The following is a 21,702-nucleotide window of genomic DNA, read 5'->3' as shown; positions in this document are numbered from 1 at the left end:
GCAAGGGATGGTGGGCTGCACCCCCTGCAACTAGCAATGGCAACTGGACCTGGAGCTGAGCTGCACCCTCCACAACTAAGACTGAAAGGACAACTTGAAGCTGAACGGCACCTTCCACAACTAAGGTTGAAAGGACAACAACTTGACTGGAAAAAAGGCCTGAAAGTACACACTGTTCTCCAATAAAGTCCTGTTCCCTTTCCCCAATAAAAAAAAAAAAAAAAGTCTTAAAAAAAAAATGTTTTCATGATTATGTGAGATTTAGTTCTGGAGTGGTGGTTTTTTTTCAGAACAGGACACGTAATTCTCATTAAGATTATTTTGTTATATTAATACTTTATATTAATAAAGGCTATATTAATATTTTTATTTTTGGAATAAAGCTTTGAGTTTGCTTGCTTGTTTACCTATGTCTTTTAAGATCGATGAGGTAGTCAAAGAATATCCTATAATGGGTTGGCTTCCATAAAATTGTTTTCATTATAAAATATGCTTGTATACAATTTGGAAACCATCAAAGTAGACAAAGAAGAAAATAATAAACTTCTGCCTGAGTTTAAGTTTCAGAGATTGCTATAAATTCTAATAGGCTTTGCATATAATAAGTGCTTATTGATGTCCAATTCCTTTTTGGGAGACCACAGGATTTCCCCAGCACTTTGACCCTCAATATATTGCATTTAATCCACTTCCTTCACAGCTAGGTATCATACTGACTCTGGTTAGACATCTTGGGTAGACTATCTCATCGAACATTTACTAGCTGGGTAACCTTGGGCAAGTTACTTGCCTTCTCTTAGTCATCTTTTTCTTCTCTAAAGTGGGGATATAATAATAATACCTACCTCTTAAGCGTTGTAAGGATTAAATTAAATAACAGTGTCTAGTTCTCTGAGGAAAAAAAGCACATTTATAAATGGGGAAAAGAGAAAGTTGACAATGTACCATATTTCCCCGAAAATAAGACTGGGTCTTATATTAATTTTTGCTCCAAAAGATGCATTAGGGCTTATTTTCAGGGGATTTCTTATTTTTTTTGTGCACGACAATCTACATTTACCGTATTTGCCCAAAAATAAGACCTAGCTGGACAATCAGCTCTAATGCGTCTTTGGGAGCAAAAATTAATATAAGACCCGGTATTAGATTACATTACATTACATTATATTATATTATGTTACATTACATTACATTTCTTTACCTTTATCTTTACCTTTACCTTACACCCGGTCTTATGTTATAGTAAAATAAGACCCGGTCTTATATTCACTTTTGCTCCAAAAGACGCATTATATCTGATTGTCTGGCTAGGTCTTATTTTCGGGGAAACAGTAATCATGTACAACAATCTACATTTATTCATGTACAAAAATCTACATTTATTCAAATACAGTCATGCCTTCTTCTTATGGAACATCGTCATAAGTCTCCAAACCGCAAATTATGGCTTGAATTTCTTGCAACTCCATTTCCTGTAGAACCATTGGCCCCAATCTCTCATATCCAGCAATAGAGCTCTCCTTAAATGAGCATTTCTTGTCCATGTAGCCTGCTCGTAGTGCATCGGCAACACAGCTGTCAGTGATTTTATCCCATGAATTCTTCACCCAAGTCATGACCTCTTGCAGGCTAAGCTTCACAAAGTTTCCACGTTGATTTCTCTCCATTCTATTTTCAATGTAGTCAGTGATTTCCATGCACAAATGGTCCCTGAATGACTTGTTTATTGCAACATCAAAAGTCTGGAGATAGGCAGTCATTCCCGTGGGAATTATTATTTGATCTATTCTCTCTGCAAGGAAGGTCTTCGTGTCTTTAGCACGGAGAGTGCTGGCTGAATCAGACTAGCAGACCTCTTTGGCCACCTCACAAAACAAGTGGCAGCATTAAATTGACCAAAGCCCATATAACTGCTTGTGTGCACGAGGCTTTTTCAGTTTCAAGAACATAAATGCCTGAAACACATTCAACCTTATCTTTCTTGCCCTTAGTGATGATTAGAGGTGGGGCTGTCTTTCCATCCAGACGAATTGCCAAAATACAGGTAATAACGTGCACTTTCATAACTAGTGGGGGAATGTAGATTGGCGAGACACCCCTCTGATCAATTGTTGTTTGAGATCCTTGGCCCATAAACACTGCAGTTTCATCCATAGCAATCATGTTGGAATGTTGGTATTTAGAAAAGTCAATGCCGTCAAAAAAGGACTTGAATGCAAGTGAATGTTTAATAACTTCAGTATCTTCCAGCTTGAATAGTGTTGTTTATCTTAGAGACAGTTGATATCGCTGAAGTAAGCCATCCAGCTAGTGTGATGCTTTGAATTCTTCTGGAGATATTTCTAACTGTGGTGCCATTGCAAGGGCAAATGCTTGAATATCAGCCCTGCGCACAACCAAAACCTTTGCTGTCCTGTCAGCAGTCCATTCACAGATGATGTCTTCCAGCTCAGGAAATAATGGTTCCCTGATGCGATCCACACTTGTGCTTCTTAGCATTTCCCTCGTCCACCTGTTGACTGAGGTTATCGTACTCTGCTCGCCATTTTCGGACCATTCGGAAATCCAACTTCTCTGCAGAAAGCCGTAGGATTCTTCCCCCGGGAGCCCTCCATGATTCCTTTCTTGCACTCCACAGAACAGCTATTTCTTTTTGCACTCATCTTGTCTGGGGGTCAAAATATTATTCCCTTTAAATCTACCATTAAATCAAGTGTTAATTGAAGACTTACGAGACAGGAGTGGCAACAAAAATGGTGATAGTTAAGAATGATGGTCCACACAAAAGCGACAAAAATTTGCAGGCACCAAAATTTAGAAAACGTGTCTATTTCACACGAGTGCTTTGGGTACGTCCATTACAACACATGACGTATTGAATTATGAAGATTCACATTAGACATAACCACGTCTGTTCGTTATCAAGTGCACACGTTATTCATGCATTGTGTCTGTACTCTGATTGGTCATTCGGCAATAAGTCTTCAGTTCATCTGTTTACATAGGCGTTTACCTCTCATCCAAAGGCACCCGCTTGGGAATTTACAAATATTTATATATATTTTTTCTTCTCCCCTTTCTTCTGCCCTCCCCCTCCCCAACTCTGGTTCTCAGTCTAGTTGTGTAGGACACAGCTCCCTGGCCCATGCTGGTATTATGAGCCTTGCGCTCCCCCCCACCCCCCTCCCCGGCTGAGGCAGTCTGTTGCCAGTCATGGGTCGGCCGCTCACAGCAGGTAACGGCAGCTCTCACCAGCTGCCGGCTGCTCATGGCAGCGCATGGCAGCCCGCGGAAGCACACAGCAGCTCATTGCCAGCCAGTCACACTGGTTGCCAGTCACTCAGGGCGGCACACGGTAGCCCATGGCAGCACAGAGCAGCCCACGGCAGTTGACGCCAACCTCTGGCTGCTCAGCTCCAGGGAGAGCTGTTGTTCACAATCTTGGCTGTAGAGGGTGCAGCTCATTGGCCCATGTGGGAATTGAACCGGAGACCTTGGTGTTAGGAGCACAGCGCTCCAACCATCTGAGCCAACGGCCGGCCCTTAATTATAATTTATATTGTCATTTATTTTAATTATTAATGTCAATAATATTTATTCATATTTAATTATATATTAATATTATTTTATAATTCGATATGTCTGTCGTGTTTTGCAATGGACGTACTAAATTCGGGTGTCTGGCTAACGATCTTAACTAGGGCTTATTTTTGGAGTAGGGTTTATATTGCGAGCATCCTGAAAAATCATGCTAGGGCTTATTTCCTGTTTAGGTTTTATTTTGGGGGAAATATGGTATATTCCACTGTAGTCATAGCTTTCTGCAGGGGAAAGAAAATGAGCCTAATACCCTCTTTGCTTTGTATGCAAATGACAGCACAAGAATGCATATATGTGTGTGCTTCTGTGTTTGTATAAACAGGCTTTCCCTTTGCATTTAAGGAACTTAAAATGCATTTAAGTTTATTCCTTCTATTGGCCATGTAAGATTACTAAGAGATATACATGAAATTTCTTGTAGGTACTGCTTCCCTCACAGAGGGAAAAGGAAAGTTAATTTAGCATTGAAATTATGAAATAAGCTATAAAACATGTATGTACCCTGAAAGAAATCATGATCTTTTACGAACTGACTAGTACTAATCATCTTTGGAGGCTGTTAACCACCTTAATTTTTTGTTTTCTTTTAGAAAATCAAATTTTTACTCCTTTAATAAAAATCATCAGCATCGTTATAAATTTATTGCATTAAATCTATACACCAATTTGAGGAAACTTCATTGTTTTAAGATGGCAGCCTGTCTTTGTTGACATCTGCATTCTGTCCTGGAATGTACTTTAAACTGTGCTTCTGTTTGTAAACATCCTGCTTAAAATGTTCTCTCATCTCTGAAGCTGAGGATACAGAGAGGATGGTTCTAAAACTAGAATACTTTCCTTTGGAGAAATAACCTATAGGAAGTGGCAGCCAGGTTGTTTCATGGTCATTCAAAGTGTAAGTCAAAGGAGCACAGTATAGTAGAAGGAGCCAGAGACTGAAATCATAAAAGCAGGATTAGTCAGAGTTCAGCCTTTGATGCTAAGGCTCTCAACAAGTTACATAATCTGAGCCCTAGTTTCATAATCTGTTCTGTGGGAACAATAACATCTACCTCAGAGTTAAGAAGACTAGATGAGATATGTGTGAAATGTTTTGGAAACTGTCAGCACTGTACAGATACTTTACCACATGGGTTTTTGTGCTCTGTTAGCTAGCGATAACCCCCCCACGTTACCTTTAGAAACCCAGTCATACCATACTTTTAATCAGAATCTCCTAAAGATATGGAAACACGGCCTCTTGAATAAATGTTCAGTTTGTACTACTTTGACATAGATATTGTTCTGTTAGGTTGGTGCAAAAGTAATTGCGGTTTTTGCAATTATTTTTAACCTGTAAAACCACAATTACTTTTGCACCAACCTAATAGATCAGCACTGTTCAATAGAAAAATAGTACAAGCATAATATGGAACTTTAAATTTTCTAGTAGCCACATTAAAAGAGGTTAAAAGAAACAGGCGAGATTAACTTTAATATTTTATTTAACTCAGTACATCCAAAATATAATTTCCGTATGTAATCAATGTAAAAATTAATGAGATATTTTACATTCCTTTTCTGTACTAGATACTTGAAAGCTGGAGTATATTTTAATCTTACAGCACATCTCAATTCAGACTGACCTCATTTCAAATGTTCAATGTCCACATGTGACTGGGAGCTGCTGTATTGGGCATCTGTCCCCTTCTCGATGTTGGTTTTGTAGCAGTGAACAAGATATAGAAAAGTCCTTTCTCCCAGGAAGTTTTCCTCTTGCAGAGGGAGACAGACAATACACAAACAAATATGAATAAGGTAATAGTGATATGTACCATAAAGAAAATACAATAGTAATGTGGTGGAGTCCCTGGGAAGGACAGTAACTTGGAGGTGTTGACATTGAGCTGAGACCTGAGTGGTTAAAAAGGTGGAGCTTGTCATGTGAAAATACAAGTGACATTTCTTCTAGTCAGTGGGAACTTCCCTAAGGTGGGATAATCTTACTGTGTTTAATGACCCAAATGGTATGGCTGGATTAGCGTCAGCTAGAAAATGTGCGATGAAGTGAGACGAGATTGGAGAAGGCCTGGTCTAGGATAAACAGACGTGAAGTCCATGATAAGAGCTGAGGAAGGAAAAAAAAAAGGAACTGAGATTTTATATTAAATGAGATGGGAAGCCAGTGGAGGGTTTTAATAGGGGCAGTGGGACACATACATGAGTTCATAAAATACAAGTTAGACAACTTGTATGTTAAAAAAAACAAAAACCTATTATATATATAATTCAATGGACCAGAAGACCAGACTTTTCTTTATATGTCTGTAACCAGTCTTTTCCCCATTTTTGAAATAAACTATTGTGTAAATCAATCTCTTATTGATAGGCATTTATATGATTTAGGGAGAACCTCTTTTGAGCACTTTCATAAAGTATCATCTTCTCAAATTCCAAAGGAACGCTGGTGGTTTACTCCGTATAAAGTTTTTTGCTTATAATTGCTTTATAAACAAAGAACCTTTTCAGAGAGACTGAAAAAATGTGTCAAGAATGGTTCTATTACTGATTGTTTCTTTTTAACCTTTGGCAGACATGTGCATTGCTATTGCAATTTCTCTTCTCATGATCCTGATCTGTGCAATGGCTACTTATGGAGCATACAAGGTAAGCAGCTTTGAAATAAGCTGGGCCTTTTTCTCGGTCCCTTACACGGGTAATCTGTGTAGTTATCTGTCAGGAGTAAGATGTATTATCATTCTCAGTTTTGTATAAGAATCTTTGGAAGTTTCAATCTCTTGTTAATATTGCATGGTGCTAGGAAAATCAATATCTGAGCCTTGTTTGTTGACTCCTTCTATTTGGCTAACCAGTTGCCATAATGACCTGGTTTCATGAATTGGTATTCCTCCATTTAACTTCAGATTAAGAAAAGGTTTCTCTGAATTAAAAATTACGTTTTATAATACCGAACATATTAACAACATATTTTCTTTTATGTTTAGCAACACGCTGCCTGGATCATCCCATTCTTCTGTTATCAGATCTTTGATTTTGCCCTGAGCACCTTGGTTGCAGTCACTGTGCTTGTTTATCCAAACTCCATTCAGGAATACATACGACAGCTGGTATGTGGCCGCCTGATTACTGAGGGAAACCTGGTTAAGTAAGGTGTATGGAGGTATTCAGATAGACGCGTGCACATATAATTTGTGGATTGTTAACTTGCGTCTGAATTAGTGACTGGCGATTTTTGAGTGTTATCTTGAAGATAGGGTTTTTGGTTTATTAGAATGTGCTTTTGGAAAAACATAACCTCCTGAGATAAGATGGAAAATTAGATACCATACAACTACCTAACATAAGCGAGTTACTAATTGTCTTATTTTTGTAAAATGCAATTTACTCAATTATCAGGAAAGGATAGCTTTTTGCCTCTGTGTTTTACAGAAAAGTGGAACTCAAGGGTATACTGTGTCACAAACTTCTTGACCATAGAACCCTTTCTTCCCTAAGCATCTTTTTGGGACTAGTTTTCTGTCACATGTCCTTTGTGACCATATATGTGAATATGGATGACTGGGTATTAAGAAACTTATGGAGGGTATTAGATTAGACACAGAATATATCTGTGTCTTTATGTTTTTTAAACTGTGAATATGTCTTAAAATTCAGTTTCTTCAAAATCTTAGAATGTTTTAAATGGAGACAATGTTCACTCTTTGGAGATTTTAATAGTAGTTTCTGAACGTGGGGGAAAGAGCAGTGTTTTTCTGGGATGGGAGAGAAGAGACTGGGGATTTGATGTGACAGTGGAGGCCAAGAAATTCAGTGGGAAAGAGGGGTGGAGGGAGAGGAGGAAATGTGGCAACAGAAGTTTGTGATCTTGTGGCATCATGCCCAGATCATGTAACTCGTACTCTGCAGACCTAGAACGAAAAGCCTGTAGTGTTTAGCTCCTTAGAAGTATCTGGGTTGTTATTGTGGGTGTCATTCTCTTTAGTAATAGCTGCTCTTTGTTTTAGAAAACAGGTCCATGTTTTGGTAGAACACTGTTTCAAGAAAATTTTTGTGTATTTGTTTCCCATGTGCTGATTTTATATGTTACCCCTGTGGTACAGCCAGGTGTTGGTGCATGAGGGGGTTTATAGATGATGAGTAGGTTGTACAAAACCCTTTGTCTTTAAGGACTTCTGTTTTTACTCTGTAATGATGGCCTAGGCTGGAATACTAAAATCAACTCTGCAAGTGTGGAGGAAGCATGATCTCAACATAGCCTGTCATGGGATTGGGCTGGGAAGGGGTGGTGTTGAGTACGGAGATACTAAGCAAGCCACATGGCAGCCTCTGACGATGTGAATAGCATACCATGTGCTACAGCCATAGATGCAGCGACTGAGAAGGAGCATAGAGCCTGCTAGGCCGGCAAGCGTTTAGAACAGAGGGTACTACCTAGACCAGGGGTGTCCAAACTTTTTTCAGCGTTTTTCACCAAGGGCCATATGCGGTAAAATACACAAACAGTCGGGCCACTCACTGAAGGTGAAGTACGTATTGCCTCACCAGGTTTATTTAAGTAAACTAAATATATTTTTGGAATTTGCTGTGGGCCAATTAAAACTGGATTGTGGGCCGCAGTTGGCCTGCGGGCCGCAGTTTGGACACCCCTGCTCTAGACTTTCTGTTATATCCTACCGTGTTCAGTCACTCTGTACTCATTTGCTTTAGAGCCGCTAGTAGCAAAATGATAGTATTAGTGATGCTGACAGTAATCGTAACGTCAGTTTTTTAAAAAATCACCATCTACTTTTATTTGTAATTATAAACCAAAAATACAAGTGTGTATCTTCCATGTGTTCTACGTAAAGATCAGTCTGGGCTGAAAAAATGAGGCCTACAGAGTCTCACAATGCCTAAGACACAGTAGTGAAAGAAACGTTCAAGTTCCACTGATTTTTGAGGCCCTTGCTGACAAGTGGATATGTAGTGAGTCTGGAGAGACGATGATCTGAGATGGCTGTGGGAGAACACCCACTTGATTCGAATGCCTTTTCTGTTTATGTGGAGTCTTGTAAAATGCAGTTAAAATAAGTTCTGCATGTGTTTTATAAGTATTAACTAGACATAGAAACCACCCTCACTTTTCTGGGGGGAAGCATATGTAAAGATCTTTGTTTCTACTTTAATCCTTTTTTTTTAGACACAGAAACAATATACTTCATGTTGGTCTTGTGAACATCCACTGGTTTTATTCTTGCACGGTAGGCTCAGTGCTCAGAAACCCTTCCAGGCTCCAAGGGACTAGTTTTGTGAGCTGATCACAAAGAGTGACTCAGCTTTTGTTTCTTAGGTATTTTGCCCAAAGTGAAAGGAGGTGCTGAAAATCACCGGGTGCTGTTCACCTGGGCAGGAGGAGCCAAGCACATGAGTCGCGGGGTTCTCCGTATTCTTGCTTAACATTTGGAGCTTCTTTGTTGTGTCTCAGAAGACTGCTAATGTGAAATGCAAACCCACAGTTAGGATGGGCTGATGAAGAAGAGATAAAAGGTGGCAGCGCACAGTGGGCTGCCTCCCTGCACACTTACCTCTGCCAGTTGAACGCAGGACTCCAGTCAGTGCTTGCGGGTGTTTCATGGTGAGGCCCTGGGCCTCCCACTACCCTGAGTAGCAGATTTGGTCTTTCTAAAAAGGTTTCCTTTGACCTAGTAGTTAATTAGTATGGTCAGATGGTAGGATTTAATTGTGTGTTTTTTTAATGCTGTGAATACCTACTAGTATAAAAGATTCTGCTCTTTGAGAAGTAGCATCACCAAAAATGCTCTGTATAAAGAAGACACTACTGATATTTTCTCCCCCCTGCCCTGCACAAGCCCTTTAGAATGGTCCAGAACTTGCAGAAAATCCAAACAGAGATATATAAAGACTACTTACTGACTTTTAACTTTTTGTATAGTAGGAAGGCAGAGTTATGTTTTCAGGTCTCACTCATGAATCTTCCTCTGATTTTTCTTTTCAAGAGTTATTGCCTGATATATGAACAGACTAGCCTCTGCTCATCACACCGTTTATAGCTTTTCATCAGTAGAGGCAGGCTAGAAATTTTGTGGTGGTCTTTAATAACTGTCTGCTTTAACTAATTGTTTTTTGATAAACATATCTGAATAATGCCTAAGGAATATAATCCTGAATGATTTGCTAATAAGGCACTTGTCTTTTTCAGCCTCCTAATTTTCCCTACAAAGATGATATCATGTCCATGAATCCTACCTGTTTGGTCCTTATTATTCTTCTGTTTATCAGCATTATCTTGACCTTTAAGGTAAGAGTGAAGATTTTACTCATTGCCTAAATATTATTAAACATATTCATGTATGCCAAAGAAATAAACCAACTTCAGTCATCTCATTATCTTGCTTTTTGAACTGCTTTTTGATTTCCTAACAATTCTGTTTCTTCTCTTACCTGTGTGAGAGAGAAACTCTAACCAACTTCCACAGGCCAATCAAGGGTTATTCCGAAATCTGTTAGAATGAGAATAAATTAATATAATGTTATGCCTTACATAGTATATACTATATGCTGCAACATTCATTACAATGTTTGTTATTGATTTTTAAAATGCAATATATTCTGAACATCCTATAACAATCTATTATATTAATTTATCATTTAATAAATTACTTATTGTTGGACATTGAGACAGTTTCTACTTCTTCACTTATTAATGTTGCTGCAATGAATGTATTTAAATATATCTTTCATATGCTTATACATTTATTTCCTCAAGATACACTTAAAATTAGAGGACATGCATAATTTAAAGGCTTTTGATGGACGGTCAGACTGATCTCTTAGAAGTTGAATGACCTAACACTGCCGTTAGCACTGTTTCCTCTCACCCTCATCAACCGAGTGCTATCTATCCCTTTTCATCTTTGTAAACCTGATAATAAAAACATCATTATTATTCGTGCCTGTGTGCTACTAGTAAGTAGAAAATTCTCAAAAAAAAATTGGATGTTGAACTTTTAATTCCGCCCCCTTTTTTCCGCCAACTTTTAATTCTTAATATCTTCCATTGCCTTTATTTTGGCATAAGATTAACCCACTTCTTCAAAAATCAAGTCTCAGTAAACTTGAGAAGCTACGCTTAAGGAGAAAATCATTTTAAAAGGTAATATGAAGAAGATGGATAGAATGAAAATGAATCATTGAAAATGATTTGGGTCTAAATTTTTCCCTGTAAAACACACTGAGTATTTTGATATTCCATGTGTAGCTTAGTAGTCAAGGATTTGGGTGAATTTTATACACAGATGGAGAGACTTACTGCCTTTGTAGCTCCCACTCCCACTTTACCCAAACTTTCTGGCTGCGCGGGCAACCCCAAATGTGTCCTTGCCACTCCAAACCATGCAGGCTCCTGGCAAAAGGCCACAGACTCTCAAATCCCACTTACTGCACTTTGTCTTTCAAGGGGAGACTCCCCTTTAGCTTCTGCCTGTTTTGGGTGCCTCTCCCTTGCCTTCAAATTGTGTGGTGTGTGTGTGTTCCAGATTTTATCCTTTGTACCTGCAGGAAGGTTCATCTGACAAAGCTAGTCGCTGCCTTTACCACAAGCTCAGAAGCTGGAAGCTCCCAGTGCATTTTAATTTTTGTAGGCGTTTTCATTTGTATTGGAAATGCTTACATGAGATTTTGAGTCAGAGGATGTAGTGAGCGTCTGTCACTGCTATCTTTGCTTTGACCAGAGCCTCGCTTTCTTCGTTTACTAAGTAGCAATAATAAGAAAACATTCTGTGGGGTGACTGTGAGGTTTAAGTGAGCTAATGTATGGGAAGATGCATCATTCGTTCATTTATTCAGTAAATATTTATCATGGGTTTCCTATGTGCCAGGCTGTGTTCTAGGTACAGTAAATCAGAAAAATCGCTGCCCTGTGGTACTTTTATAAAGTTCCAACACTGTTGTTAATTATGATAATGAAAAGTCATCGTAGAAATTCACAGCACTATCTCCAACCTGTGAGAAACGTGTACTCATTTTAATATATATTTGTTCACATATCTATCTCCTCTACTAACTAGATTGCATTTCTTTGAGAACATAGACTGCCTTCATTTTTATATCCCTCTTAGCACTGAGCTGATGCCCCACACATAACGACTCAGTAATTATTTGTTTAAATAAATAGGGGTATATGTGTTGTGGTTTCACATGTCAGTTTACCCAGTTACTGGCTTTCACAACCTAAATTCACTGTTACTCGTCAATAAGGTTTATCACCGAGCTCTGCAAATAGATGATGGACATAATTTGTTGATGCAAGTTTATTTGGAAAGTATGCTAAATATTTAATTCTCTATTCCAGATTACAGAAATGTCAAATAAGAAATAAAGTGACTGAAATAAGTTATTGGGTTTTTAGAGACAACAGTCCTGAGGTTTTTCTCCTATTGGAGTGTTTAGTAAGTGAATGCTGACTGTGGGCTTGTGCGGTCCCAGACACCAGGCACTTCCCAGCTCTGCTATTTCATCTTTAGTTTTAGACTTGTCATTTTAGGGGCCTCACATCGGAAGGAGTTCTTGTTTTAAATAATCTACTGTTCACTGCTAAAATAGTGGCTGACTAGTCTTTTTGAACATAAGTAATATGTTCATACATTCCTTTTTAATTTGTATTGAAATTCTGAAAAAGGGGCTTTTCCCCCCCTAATAATCAATAACATTGTTGGGTAAACTGAAGATTTGAGTAAATTGAATCTATTGTACATTGTTCAAGAAATATGCCCTTTCCGTCCCTCTCTTTCTCATTGTTAATGGTTTCAGATTATTGTGGTTCAGGAAACATTTTGTACAGTGGCATTGTACATTTTCATCTTAATATCATCACAAAAAACTTAAATGTAAGAAGTAATCAAGCAACTATGAAATGCAGCTTAAAATAGCAGTCTGAGTACAATACGACAGAATATTTTACCTCCCTCTCCTGTAAAATGTTGACAAGCACCCCTTTGTCCATAATGTCTTCTTTTTATAGACCAACTTTTACTGAGATGTAATTCACTATCATAAAATTCACCCATTGAAACTACAATTCAGTGGTTTATAGTATATTCACAGAGTTGTGTAATTACAGCTTTTTGGTTATGCAATGTAAATTTAGAATATTTTTGTCACGTGCTATTCACCCTTATCCCATCCTGTACCCCTGGCAGCCACTCTTTATCTATAGATTTACCTGTTCTGGATATTTCATATAAATAGAAGTATACAATATGTGATGCTTTGTGACTGGCTTCTTAGAATAATATTTTCAAGGTTCATCCATATTATATGTAGCATATATCAGAATTTCCTTTTTATTTCTGAATAATACTCCATTGTATGAATATACTACATTTCGTCTACCTATTCATCCGTTGGTAGCCATTTGGATTGCTTCTACTTTTTGGCTATTATGACAAATGCTACAGTTACAAGTTTTTGTATGGACGTATGTTTTCATTTCCCTTGGGCATATACCTAAGAGTGGAATTGCAGCATCATCTAGAACTCTGTTTAACCTTTTGAGGAACTGCCAGGCTATTTTCTGAAGCAGCCGTATGTACCATTTTACATTCCCATCAGCAATGTATGAGGGTTCCAATTTCTCCACATCTTTAAACATTTTTAATCAAAGGATTTTAAAGCTACAGGGATTTTGAAATTATTTAGTTCTAATTTAATTGCAGATGATTGAAATGAAAGTTCAAAGAGTTCGTAGTTCAAACATTTCCCATGAACTCAGGCTTTATTTTTAGCGTGTCTTTATTCTGGACATTAAGTATCTCCTTTGGGTATTTCATTTTGAAAATGGGAATGTTTCAGTGAATTTTATTTATTGTTTAGCAAATTTATATGTTGTAAACCTTTTTTAAAAAATTGACTTGATAGATAAAATCATAGATGACCATGTAGAATAAAAATCCCAAAGACACAGTTAACGTGGTGAGAAATGGGTTAATTATTCTGTGAATTTTGGGGCAATAAATGTTTTTGGTGATTGCTCCTTCTAACTTGCTTTTCTTAGAAATTTCTCGTTCTGTCCTCAGCCCCGCCCTCAGCCCCTCCCTTCCCCAGAAGGTGGTGTGATGGAATAAGGCTAGAGTAGCACCCTGTGCCAGAAAGTTACTATACCCAATATTTGTAATTTTGAAGGCTTTTTGGTTTAGTAGAGTCAATATGTGCATTTATAATTTATGTAAATAAAAGTTTTGTAAATAGCTTTATCTATGGTGATATTTAAAATCGTCCGAAGTTTGAAAATTAAAGCTCTAATAATCACTACTCACTTTCAGGGTTACTTGATTAGCTGTGTTTGGAACTGCTACCGATACATCAATGGCAGGAACTCCTCCGATGTCCTGGTTTATGTTACCAGCAATGACACTACGGTAGGTGTGATGTTTCTTATCATAGAGATCTCTCTGCATCTGCTATGTGATGGCTTATAAATGTTTCTAGTGTTTGCTATGACGTTTTAACTGTTGAAATATACTCATGAGCTGCTGAGTCTACAAAGGATTCATAGTTGAATGAAATGTTACATTTTCCTTGAAGTATATTAAAATCCAGATGGCTCAACTTCTGGTTTATTTTGAAAACTATTATAGGTAGTTAATACATGTAACATCTCCATATTTATGTATGTTAAACCCAAATTCTTAAACCATTGTGTATAATTCTAGATATCAATTAGGTATAGTATGACTATGCCGTTTCACTTAATGTGTGAAATTAAACTTAGAAATGTGATATTATAGCTAAAGAAATAAAAATGGCAGAGGTTACTGTGTCTTTAAAACTTGCCCTGCATATGAAAACCTGAGTAAAGAATTTAGATGATCTCCATTTTGCTATTAGTGAGACAGGTTAGTTAGCGTGTTGTTAGGTAGACATGAAGGTCCCTGGTGGAATAAACAAAATGCAGCCATATCCTGAAACTCCAGGTTCTGGAATAGCTCCTTCACTCCAGGACAAAAATGTAACGGCGCCTTGAGGTTAATAAGTTACATTGTAAATCTCTTTTGGCTGGACAAACAGAGCAGACCGGTTGGACAAATTACATTAGAAGGCGCCAGCTCCCTTCTCCAAGCAGGCAAGGGAAGGCATAAAAATAAGAGCCTTTGCACCACGTTGGGCAACCCAATCGGGACCTCCTCTCTCTTGAGAGTTGCACATTTTTACTTTTTATAAACTATCCTCCTATGAATCTATTACCTTTGTATTCAGTACCGTCCCTGACGCAGGGCTCTGTACAGGTAAGTGCTCAAGGAGTGACTAATGGAAAGGATGGTGATGGATGACAGCATGGGTGAATGAATAAAACTGAAGGGGATAGAATGGACAGGATAAATGCAGGGTAAATATATATGGTATGTGAAGTCTAAACTATTTTATGTTTTGCTTTGTTTTTTAAGTTCTGGTGACTTGTGACCGTTTAAGTTCTGTAACCATACTGAAGTAGTTTAACATGTCCTTGCTTTTACTTCCCTGTGTATAAAATGAGAATAAAACAATTTCATACTTTATATTAAATACATAGGTGCAAGCTGGTATTACTGAGAACACTGGGATTTCTGAGAGAAAGCACGTCGTACTCATACCTGAATAGCTGTCCTAAGTACTCACCAAACATTTGTGGAGTTGAGTCAGATATGCATGAGCTGTAGTTTAACCAGAAGTTCTGCCCTGATCAGATGCACAAAACCCAGCAAATCCAGGTGCCGAGGAGACTTTGGAGGTCTGCAGAGTCCTGTGCACAGATTCCAATAAACACATGTTCTACTCCATTCTTTTTAAGAATTTCTCTTGGGTCAGGCAGTCTCTTTAAAGAAATAGCTGTTCAAAATTATTGTAATTTTGACAAAATTACCGGCTTAAAGAATTTTTTCCTTCTGTATTACTGGGTATTTAGTTATCTTTCAGTTTATTTTTTTCTGTTTTTTTTTTTTTTTTTTTTTCTTTTTTCTTTTAAAGATTTTATTTGGGGAGGGGAACAGGACTTTATTGGGAACAGTGTGTACTTCCAGGACTTTTTTCCAAGTCAAGTTGTTGTCCTTTCAATCTTAGTTGTGGAGGGTGCCATTCAGCTTCAAGTTGTTGTCCTTTCAGTCTTAGTTGTGTCGGGTGCAGCTCAGCTCCAGGTCCAGTTCCCGTTTGTAGTTGCAGGGGGCACAGCCCACCATCCCTTGCGGGACTCGAACCGGCAACCTTGTTGGTTGAGAGGATGCATTCCAACCAACTGAGCCATCCTGGAGCTCAGCGGCAGCTCAGCTCAAGGTGCCATGTTCAATCTTAGTTGCAGGGGGCGGAACCCACCATCCCTTGCAGGACTTGAGGAATTGAACCGGCAACCTTGTGGTTGAGAGCCCACTGGCTCATGTGGGAATCGAACCGGCAGCCTTCGGAGTTAAGAGCATGGAGCTCTAACCGCCTGAGCCACCGGGCCAGCCCCTTTTTCTGCTTTTTTTTAAAAAAAAGAAATCTCAGAGTATCTTTATTGTCCTGCTAAACTAATGAAGTCTAAACAAAGTTTGAGATTTTTGACTTTGAGGAACCAGTGAAGTTGCTAAACGAGCAAGATATAGCAGAACCTCATCCCAAATACCAGGGGCTGTAGGACTTAGAAAGCTGCAATTTTTTTATTATCACGGAAAAGAAAATGTCCATATTGTGTGTTTGTTTTGATGCACTTTTGGTGGTGGTTTTTTTCAGTGCTTTCTTAAGAGTTGTGTGTATTTTTAATAGAAGCAAAGTAGAAGGGCTAAAAAGGTACCCATCATATGATATACCTCAACACAAAGGATATTTTGAAATTTCTAGAAATTGAGGTGCTTAGAGAATTTAAGAACCATGAGTAAGTCCCTAAAATGTATCCAACTAGCTTTTTAGAGGAAGCTTTTATTTTTCTCCCTTTTTAAAGATTCAAAATTAGATATGGCTTAACAGGTAAGTTTTAGTTAGGCCAACATAAACTCAAAATAATTATACTTTTTAACGGGACATTCCCAGCTCTTCTAATAATAGACTTCTTTTCTTCAGAAAGGCTTCCAGCTTGGCAGTAATTTGTAGTAACTAGGATGTAGGACCCTGGATAGTGCCAACTGTGGTGGTTTCCTGGTGTGTTGACATAAGATGCTGGAGAATTGCTTGATGGTTGTTGTTGGTCATTATCTCCTAAGTCATTCTGTATCAACTTGCCATGTTTAAGATAAGGAAACTGAGTTGCTGCTGATAATGTTACTATGTTTTTCAAAGTTCCCCAGTGAGTCTATTTTTTTTTTAAGAATGGTATTCCTGGGAAAGGGAGATTTATCATTTCTCATAACTCATTTGCATTGGTAGTTCACTGCAAAATATAGAGATAGATGACCACCTGAAGTCTCAGCTTTCTGATAGTATTTGAAAACTTTTTTAAAAATATGATGGTATTGTGGTTATTTTTTAAAAGTACCCTTATATGTAAAATCTTTAACATAAAATAGCCAGTAAATGCTCAGATTTCCAATTGTCTCATAAATTTGTATCATAATTTTTCTAATAGTTTATTTGAAACAGGATCTGTATATCAATATGTATTTTAAGTCTCTAAAATTTTTTGTTAAAGAAACTAGTTTGTCCCACAGACTAGATTTGTCTGAATGTATACATATAATGTAGTACTCTGTATTTCCAGTAAATTAGATCTAGAGGCTTCTAGTATTCATATTCTGTATTCCTGTTTTTTTCCAGGTTACATCTTAGTTGATCATTTGTTCTTCCACCAGGAGGCAGATAATATCTGGTTGATTTTTATCTTTCAGGGATGTCAGCGACCAAAGCTATCTACTGCTTCGTAGATTCATTGATTCTTTAGGAATTACAATATAGTGACATTCTATCCCTTTTCATTTATTAGCTGGAATATTTCTATAAGGAGAAGCTTTCCTTCCTGTACTGTTTGGTTACCTAGCAGTACTCATGACATGGATAAATATAATTAATTTTGTTATCTTTATTAGTTTTCAAAATGACAAGTCAGTCCATCATTCTCTAGTGGTGAGAACAGTAAGGTAGTTTTTGGTTTTGGGGTTTTTTTAGTAATAAATGAATTCATGAAAACAGGCCTATTAGAAGAGCTGGGGAGATCCAACTCTTGGCACGGTGTCCAGGTTCTTGGCGTCTCGAGCAAAGAATTGAACAAGACACCACGGTAAAGTGGTGAAAAAGCAGTTTATTAGAAGAAAAGGTACCCTTCAAAGAAATAGGAGCGGGCCCAGGCAGAAAGCAGTGGCTCAGGGGCCATTATTCAAAGGGATAGTACACTCCAAAAGAGTTTGGAGCGGGCCGAGCAAAAGAAGAGGCTCAAAAGGCTCAAAGGCCCAAAGGGCCAAGGGCCCCAGCCCCAAAAAGGGACCTAAGTGGCGAGGACTTGGAGTTTTTATCCTTTTTTCTCCAGAATGGGCTGTTCCTTTCCAGGTGTGGGACCACTTGATTGACACCTGTGATTGATAAGAAGCTATTATGTCATCTTTTTAGACTGTGCATGTTCTTTCCCAGAATTCAGTCTGTTATAATGAACTTCCAGGCATATGTATATTACCATGATGGTATAATGAGGCCCACGTGAAGTGAAGGTTGTTGTGGCTTTTACTGCTCAGGTGTGAATGACCTGACCAATTTAATCTAGTTGGGTATTTTGTACTCATTTGTTCCTCATAGGGATAGATAATTACAATGAAAAGGGGAAGTTTGGGGCAATGTAGGAATGCAGAGACCCGATGCCTGTCTCTAACTGCCTGCCTTGTTTTTCCCTTGAGACGTGATCCCCATAAAATCTCTATGGGAAGTTGAGGGACAGGAGGTCTGTTCTTCTGTATCTGTTTCTTGCTGGGCAGGGCCGTAGACCTGTCCCTACCTATTGGGGAATTCATGAAACTCTTGCCCTATTTGATCTCAGATGAGAGGAAGAGGTCTCCAGATCCACCTGGAAGACTGCATTGGCTTCTTTGGTTGCGACTGGCAATCTTGCTGGGGTATCCTCTGTATCCCCAAAGCCCCTAAATGAGGAAAGATAGATTTTAATGAATAAATCCATTAGCTCTATAGAGCCTTCGGCTATTCAACCAGTCATTTAGGTGGCGTCAATTGTCCAGGAGCTGGGCCCAGAATGGGTTGGACAATCAACAAATATACTGACCTGGGGAATGTTAAAACTTATTTGGTCCAAGAGTTAGGTCCAGAATGGCTTGGGGGAGATTGGGGTGAGGGACATTCTGTGATTTAGGCTAGGAACAACCTTTAGGATTCAGAAACTGATTAGAAGAGTAATCAAAGCCAGGGGCTAAGGAGCTAAGAAACTAGGGAAACGGAGATTTAAAATTTCTGTAGTGAGGGGGGCTCCCATATCATAACTATGTTGATAAATTTTATCAGTAAGCCTAAACAAAACTTACCTATTACAGTGGTGCCTCGGTTTTTTAACGTAATCCGTTTCAGAAGTCCGTTCAAATTCTGAAATGTTCGAAAACCAAGGTACAATTTCCCCATAGAAAGTAATGCAAAATGGATTAATCCGTTCCAGACTGTGGGGACAGAGCCCCAGAAAGCAGTTTCCAGGCTCTCGGCCTCATGTGGGAAGGTGCTGGCTCAGGTAGTAAATGGCCATCAACTGTGATTGAATGGCCATCAGCTGTGGCTAGTTGGCCGTCAGCTGTAACCAGTGAGCCATTGGCCACTAATATAACTGCTGTGGCTAGGCTAGCAAGAAATGGGGGCTAGCAAGAAGATGGTGGCTGAGCTAACAAGAGCAGATTGCAGAGAGGCGGATGCCACCAGCAAGAATATAGTGATATGACTCCCCTACTTATGGCTCCGTGGGTGTTCCTTTTTGGCCTCACCATATCCTGCATTCTTATGTGGGGAGCGGGACCAGAGACCCCGCAGGCCTCCCTGCACGACAAATGGCGCAGCGAGCAGGGTCTCCCGCACGACACAGACTTTTAAAATCAACCCTTAAAACTGCAAATTTAGCATGAATTTTACTGTCTAATGATACCATAGATCCATAAAATTTACTGCGTTCGTTAACCGAAATGTTTGTCAGGGGAGACGCTCGAAAACCGAGGTACTACTGTATTCCAACACCTATTTTGAAACTTTCAAAGGAGAGAAAGAAAAGCTTTCTCTATAAAGCTAGTACATTATAGTGCCCTTAATAATGCTCAAATTGTACCAGCTTTGGTCAGTTGGAGCCACTTCACGTTGGTGCCTGGATCATTTGACACAATCCGGCAGTCTTTGATAACCTGCTTTGCTGTCTGGAATGACAAGGTATTCAAGGCTCATCTTGTACGTGTGTGTCCCAGACCTGGAATCAGCTATTTCTCCAAGGAGCCCAGCTTTCTTTTGGTAGAAACCATAATCTGGATTTCTAGCTTGGAAAAGCAGATTTTTTTTTTAAAGCAGGGCTCTCCATGTGTAAGGATTGTTTTAACTAGAACTAAAGCAGTTAATGTTAGCATTCTAACTTAAAAATCCAAATATACTGGAGTCTCATTCTGAGGCTCTAAATGGGGGTTGGAATGATCTAGTGCTGTCATTTCCCCTGGTGTCCATATCTCTATTTAGACCCACAGTGTGTAATAATGTATGTTTATCTTTTGTTCGTGTCTTTTTTTGGAATCTACACGGACATAATAACATGTCCTGTCTTTCACTTCCTATCAAATATTAGGCCAGATGGCTTTTCTCCCAGGCTGAATAGTCTCTGGGTGACCTCTGTGGAAAGATACTGAGGCCCTTGTTGATAGAAAATAAATGTGCTTTTTTTTTCTTTCTTCTCTAAAACAGTACACATATTAGCCAGAAATATACTTTCCCAAATACTACTCAATGAGGACAGATAAGAGTTGTTAGTAGATCCTGGAGATCATTCTGGGGGTTAATCTCTCCTTCAGGTCCCCAACCAACTCAAAGCAAAAACCTTTGAAAGAAATACCTAAGGGGCGGCTGGTTAGCTCAGTTGGTTAGAGCACGGTGCTCTTAACAAGGTGGCCACCGCTGTGAGCTGCACCCTCCACAACTAGATTGAAACAACTACTTGACTTGGAGCTGATGGATCCTGGAAGAACACACTTTAAAAAAAAAAAAAAAAAAAACGAAAGAAAGAGATATCTAAGGCAGAAAGATCATGAACTCTGTTAGTTCTTAATGCCTTAGGGTCTTGGTATTTTTTTCATGGCACCCTTAGGCCAAAAGAAATACCTAATTGTGTTCATTTCATTAAGTAGTCAGGTCCAGATAAGAATAGTAGCTATGGTAGTATAGTATCTGACACACGTTGCTGTGTTGTCCTTGAAAATTTAAATATCCCAAGGTGCTTCTTTGAGTGACCACCGTACATGGTTGTGTACTCTAGGGAGATGCACCCTTCCTTTAGAACATTGTTGTAGAATTCACATTCTGGATATATGTTACTAATACTATATTCTCTCCTCTATATCCATAAAGAATTGGTCTTGTTACTGTACAAAAGGTCTGGCTACTCACCACATGAAAGCCAAAACTCAAGAGGCTATGTTGGTGGAAAGAAAAGTAAGGTTTTATTCCAAAATGCCAGCATTAAGGGAAGACAGTGGACTCCCCATCACAAAGACTGCCTTGCTCTCTCAATATTGCCAAAAATTTTTATAGATACACAAGGAGGGGCAAAAAAAAAAGGAGAAGTTGGCCAGGGAGTTTCAGGAAAAGGTGCTTCCTAGAGGCTATTCTGCCACAGGGTCAGGAGTGAATCCCATACAGATGCAAAACAACTCTCCTAAGTTACCCAGCCAGGTGTGCACACTGGTCTGAAGTAAACAGAACCATTTGGAATTGTTATGCTTAGTAAATGCACAGTAAACAGACAGAGTCTTCAACATTTTGGGGGAGGAGAGGGCAGCAAAGAAAGGAAAGAAAAAAAAACTTTCAAAAAGTCCCAATCAAATTATTGTCAAATCAAATTACATCAGAGGTTTAAATTTCAAAAATAGAAGATATAGGGTCACCATTACAGTGTTAAGAAAAACGTATTAAAATACTAAACATGTACACTATAGA

The 21,702-nt window shown here is 38.6% G+C and overlaps 1 protein-coding gene across 1 annotated transcript in view; it reads left to right on the top strand.

Annotated features, from left to right (window-relative positions):
* The window catches only part of LAPTM4B (lysosomal protein transmembrane 4 beta), a 72,370-nt gene that overhangs the window by 36,454 nt on the left and 14,214 nt on the right, over positions 1-21,702 (top strand). The window contains exons 3-6 of the mRNA XM_019714996.3: positions 6,173-6,246; positions 6,585-6,707; positions 9,800-9,898; positions 13,920-14,015. Coding sequence (XP_019570555.1) covers positions 6,173-6,246; positions 6,585-6,707; positions 9,800-9,898; positions 13,920-14,015 — 392 coding nt within the window. The remainder of the gene's footprint in view (positions 1-6,172; positions 6,247-6,584; positions 6,708-9,799; positions 9,899-13,919; positions 14,016-21,702) is intronic.

The sequence above is a fragment of the Rhinolophus sinicus genome, chromosome 6, assembly GCF_057876585.1.
Source record: "Rhinolophus sinicus isolate RSI-liver-muscle chromosome 6, RSI-T2T, whole genome shotgun sequence".
Taxonomy (NCBI): Eukaryota; Metazoa; Chordata; class Mammalia; order Chiroptera; family Rhinolophidae; genus Rhinolophus; species Rhinolophus sinicus.
Note: the sequence above shows the minus strand (reverse complement) of the source record. Positions and strands in the feature narration are given on the sequence as shown.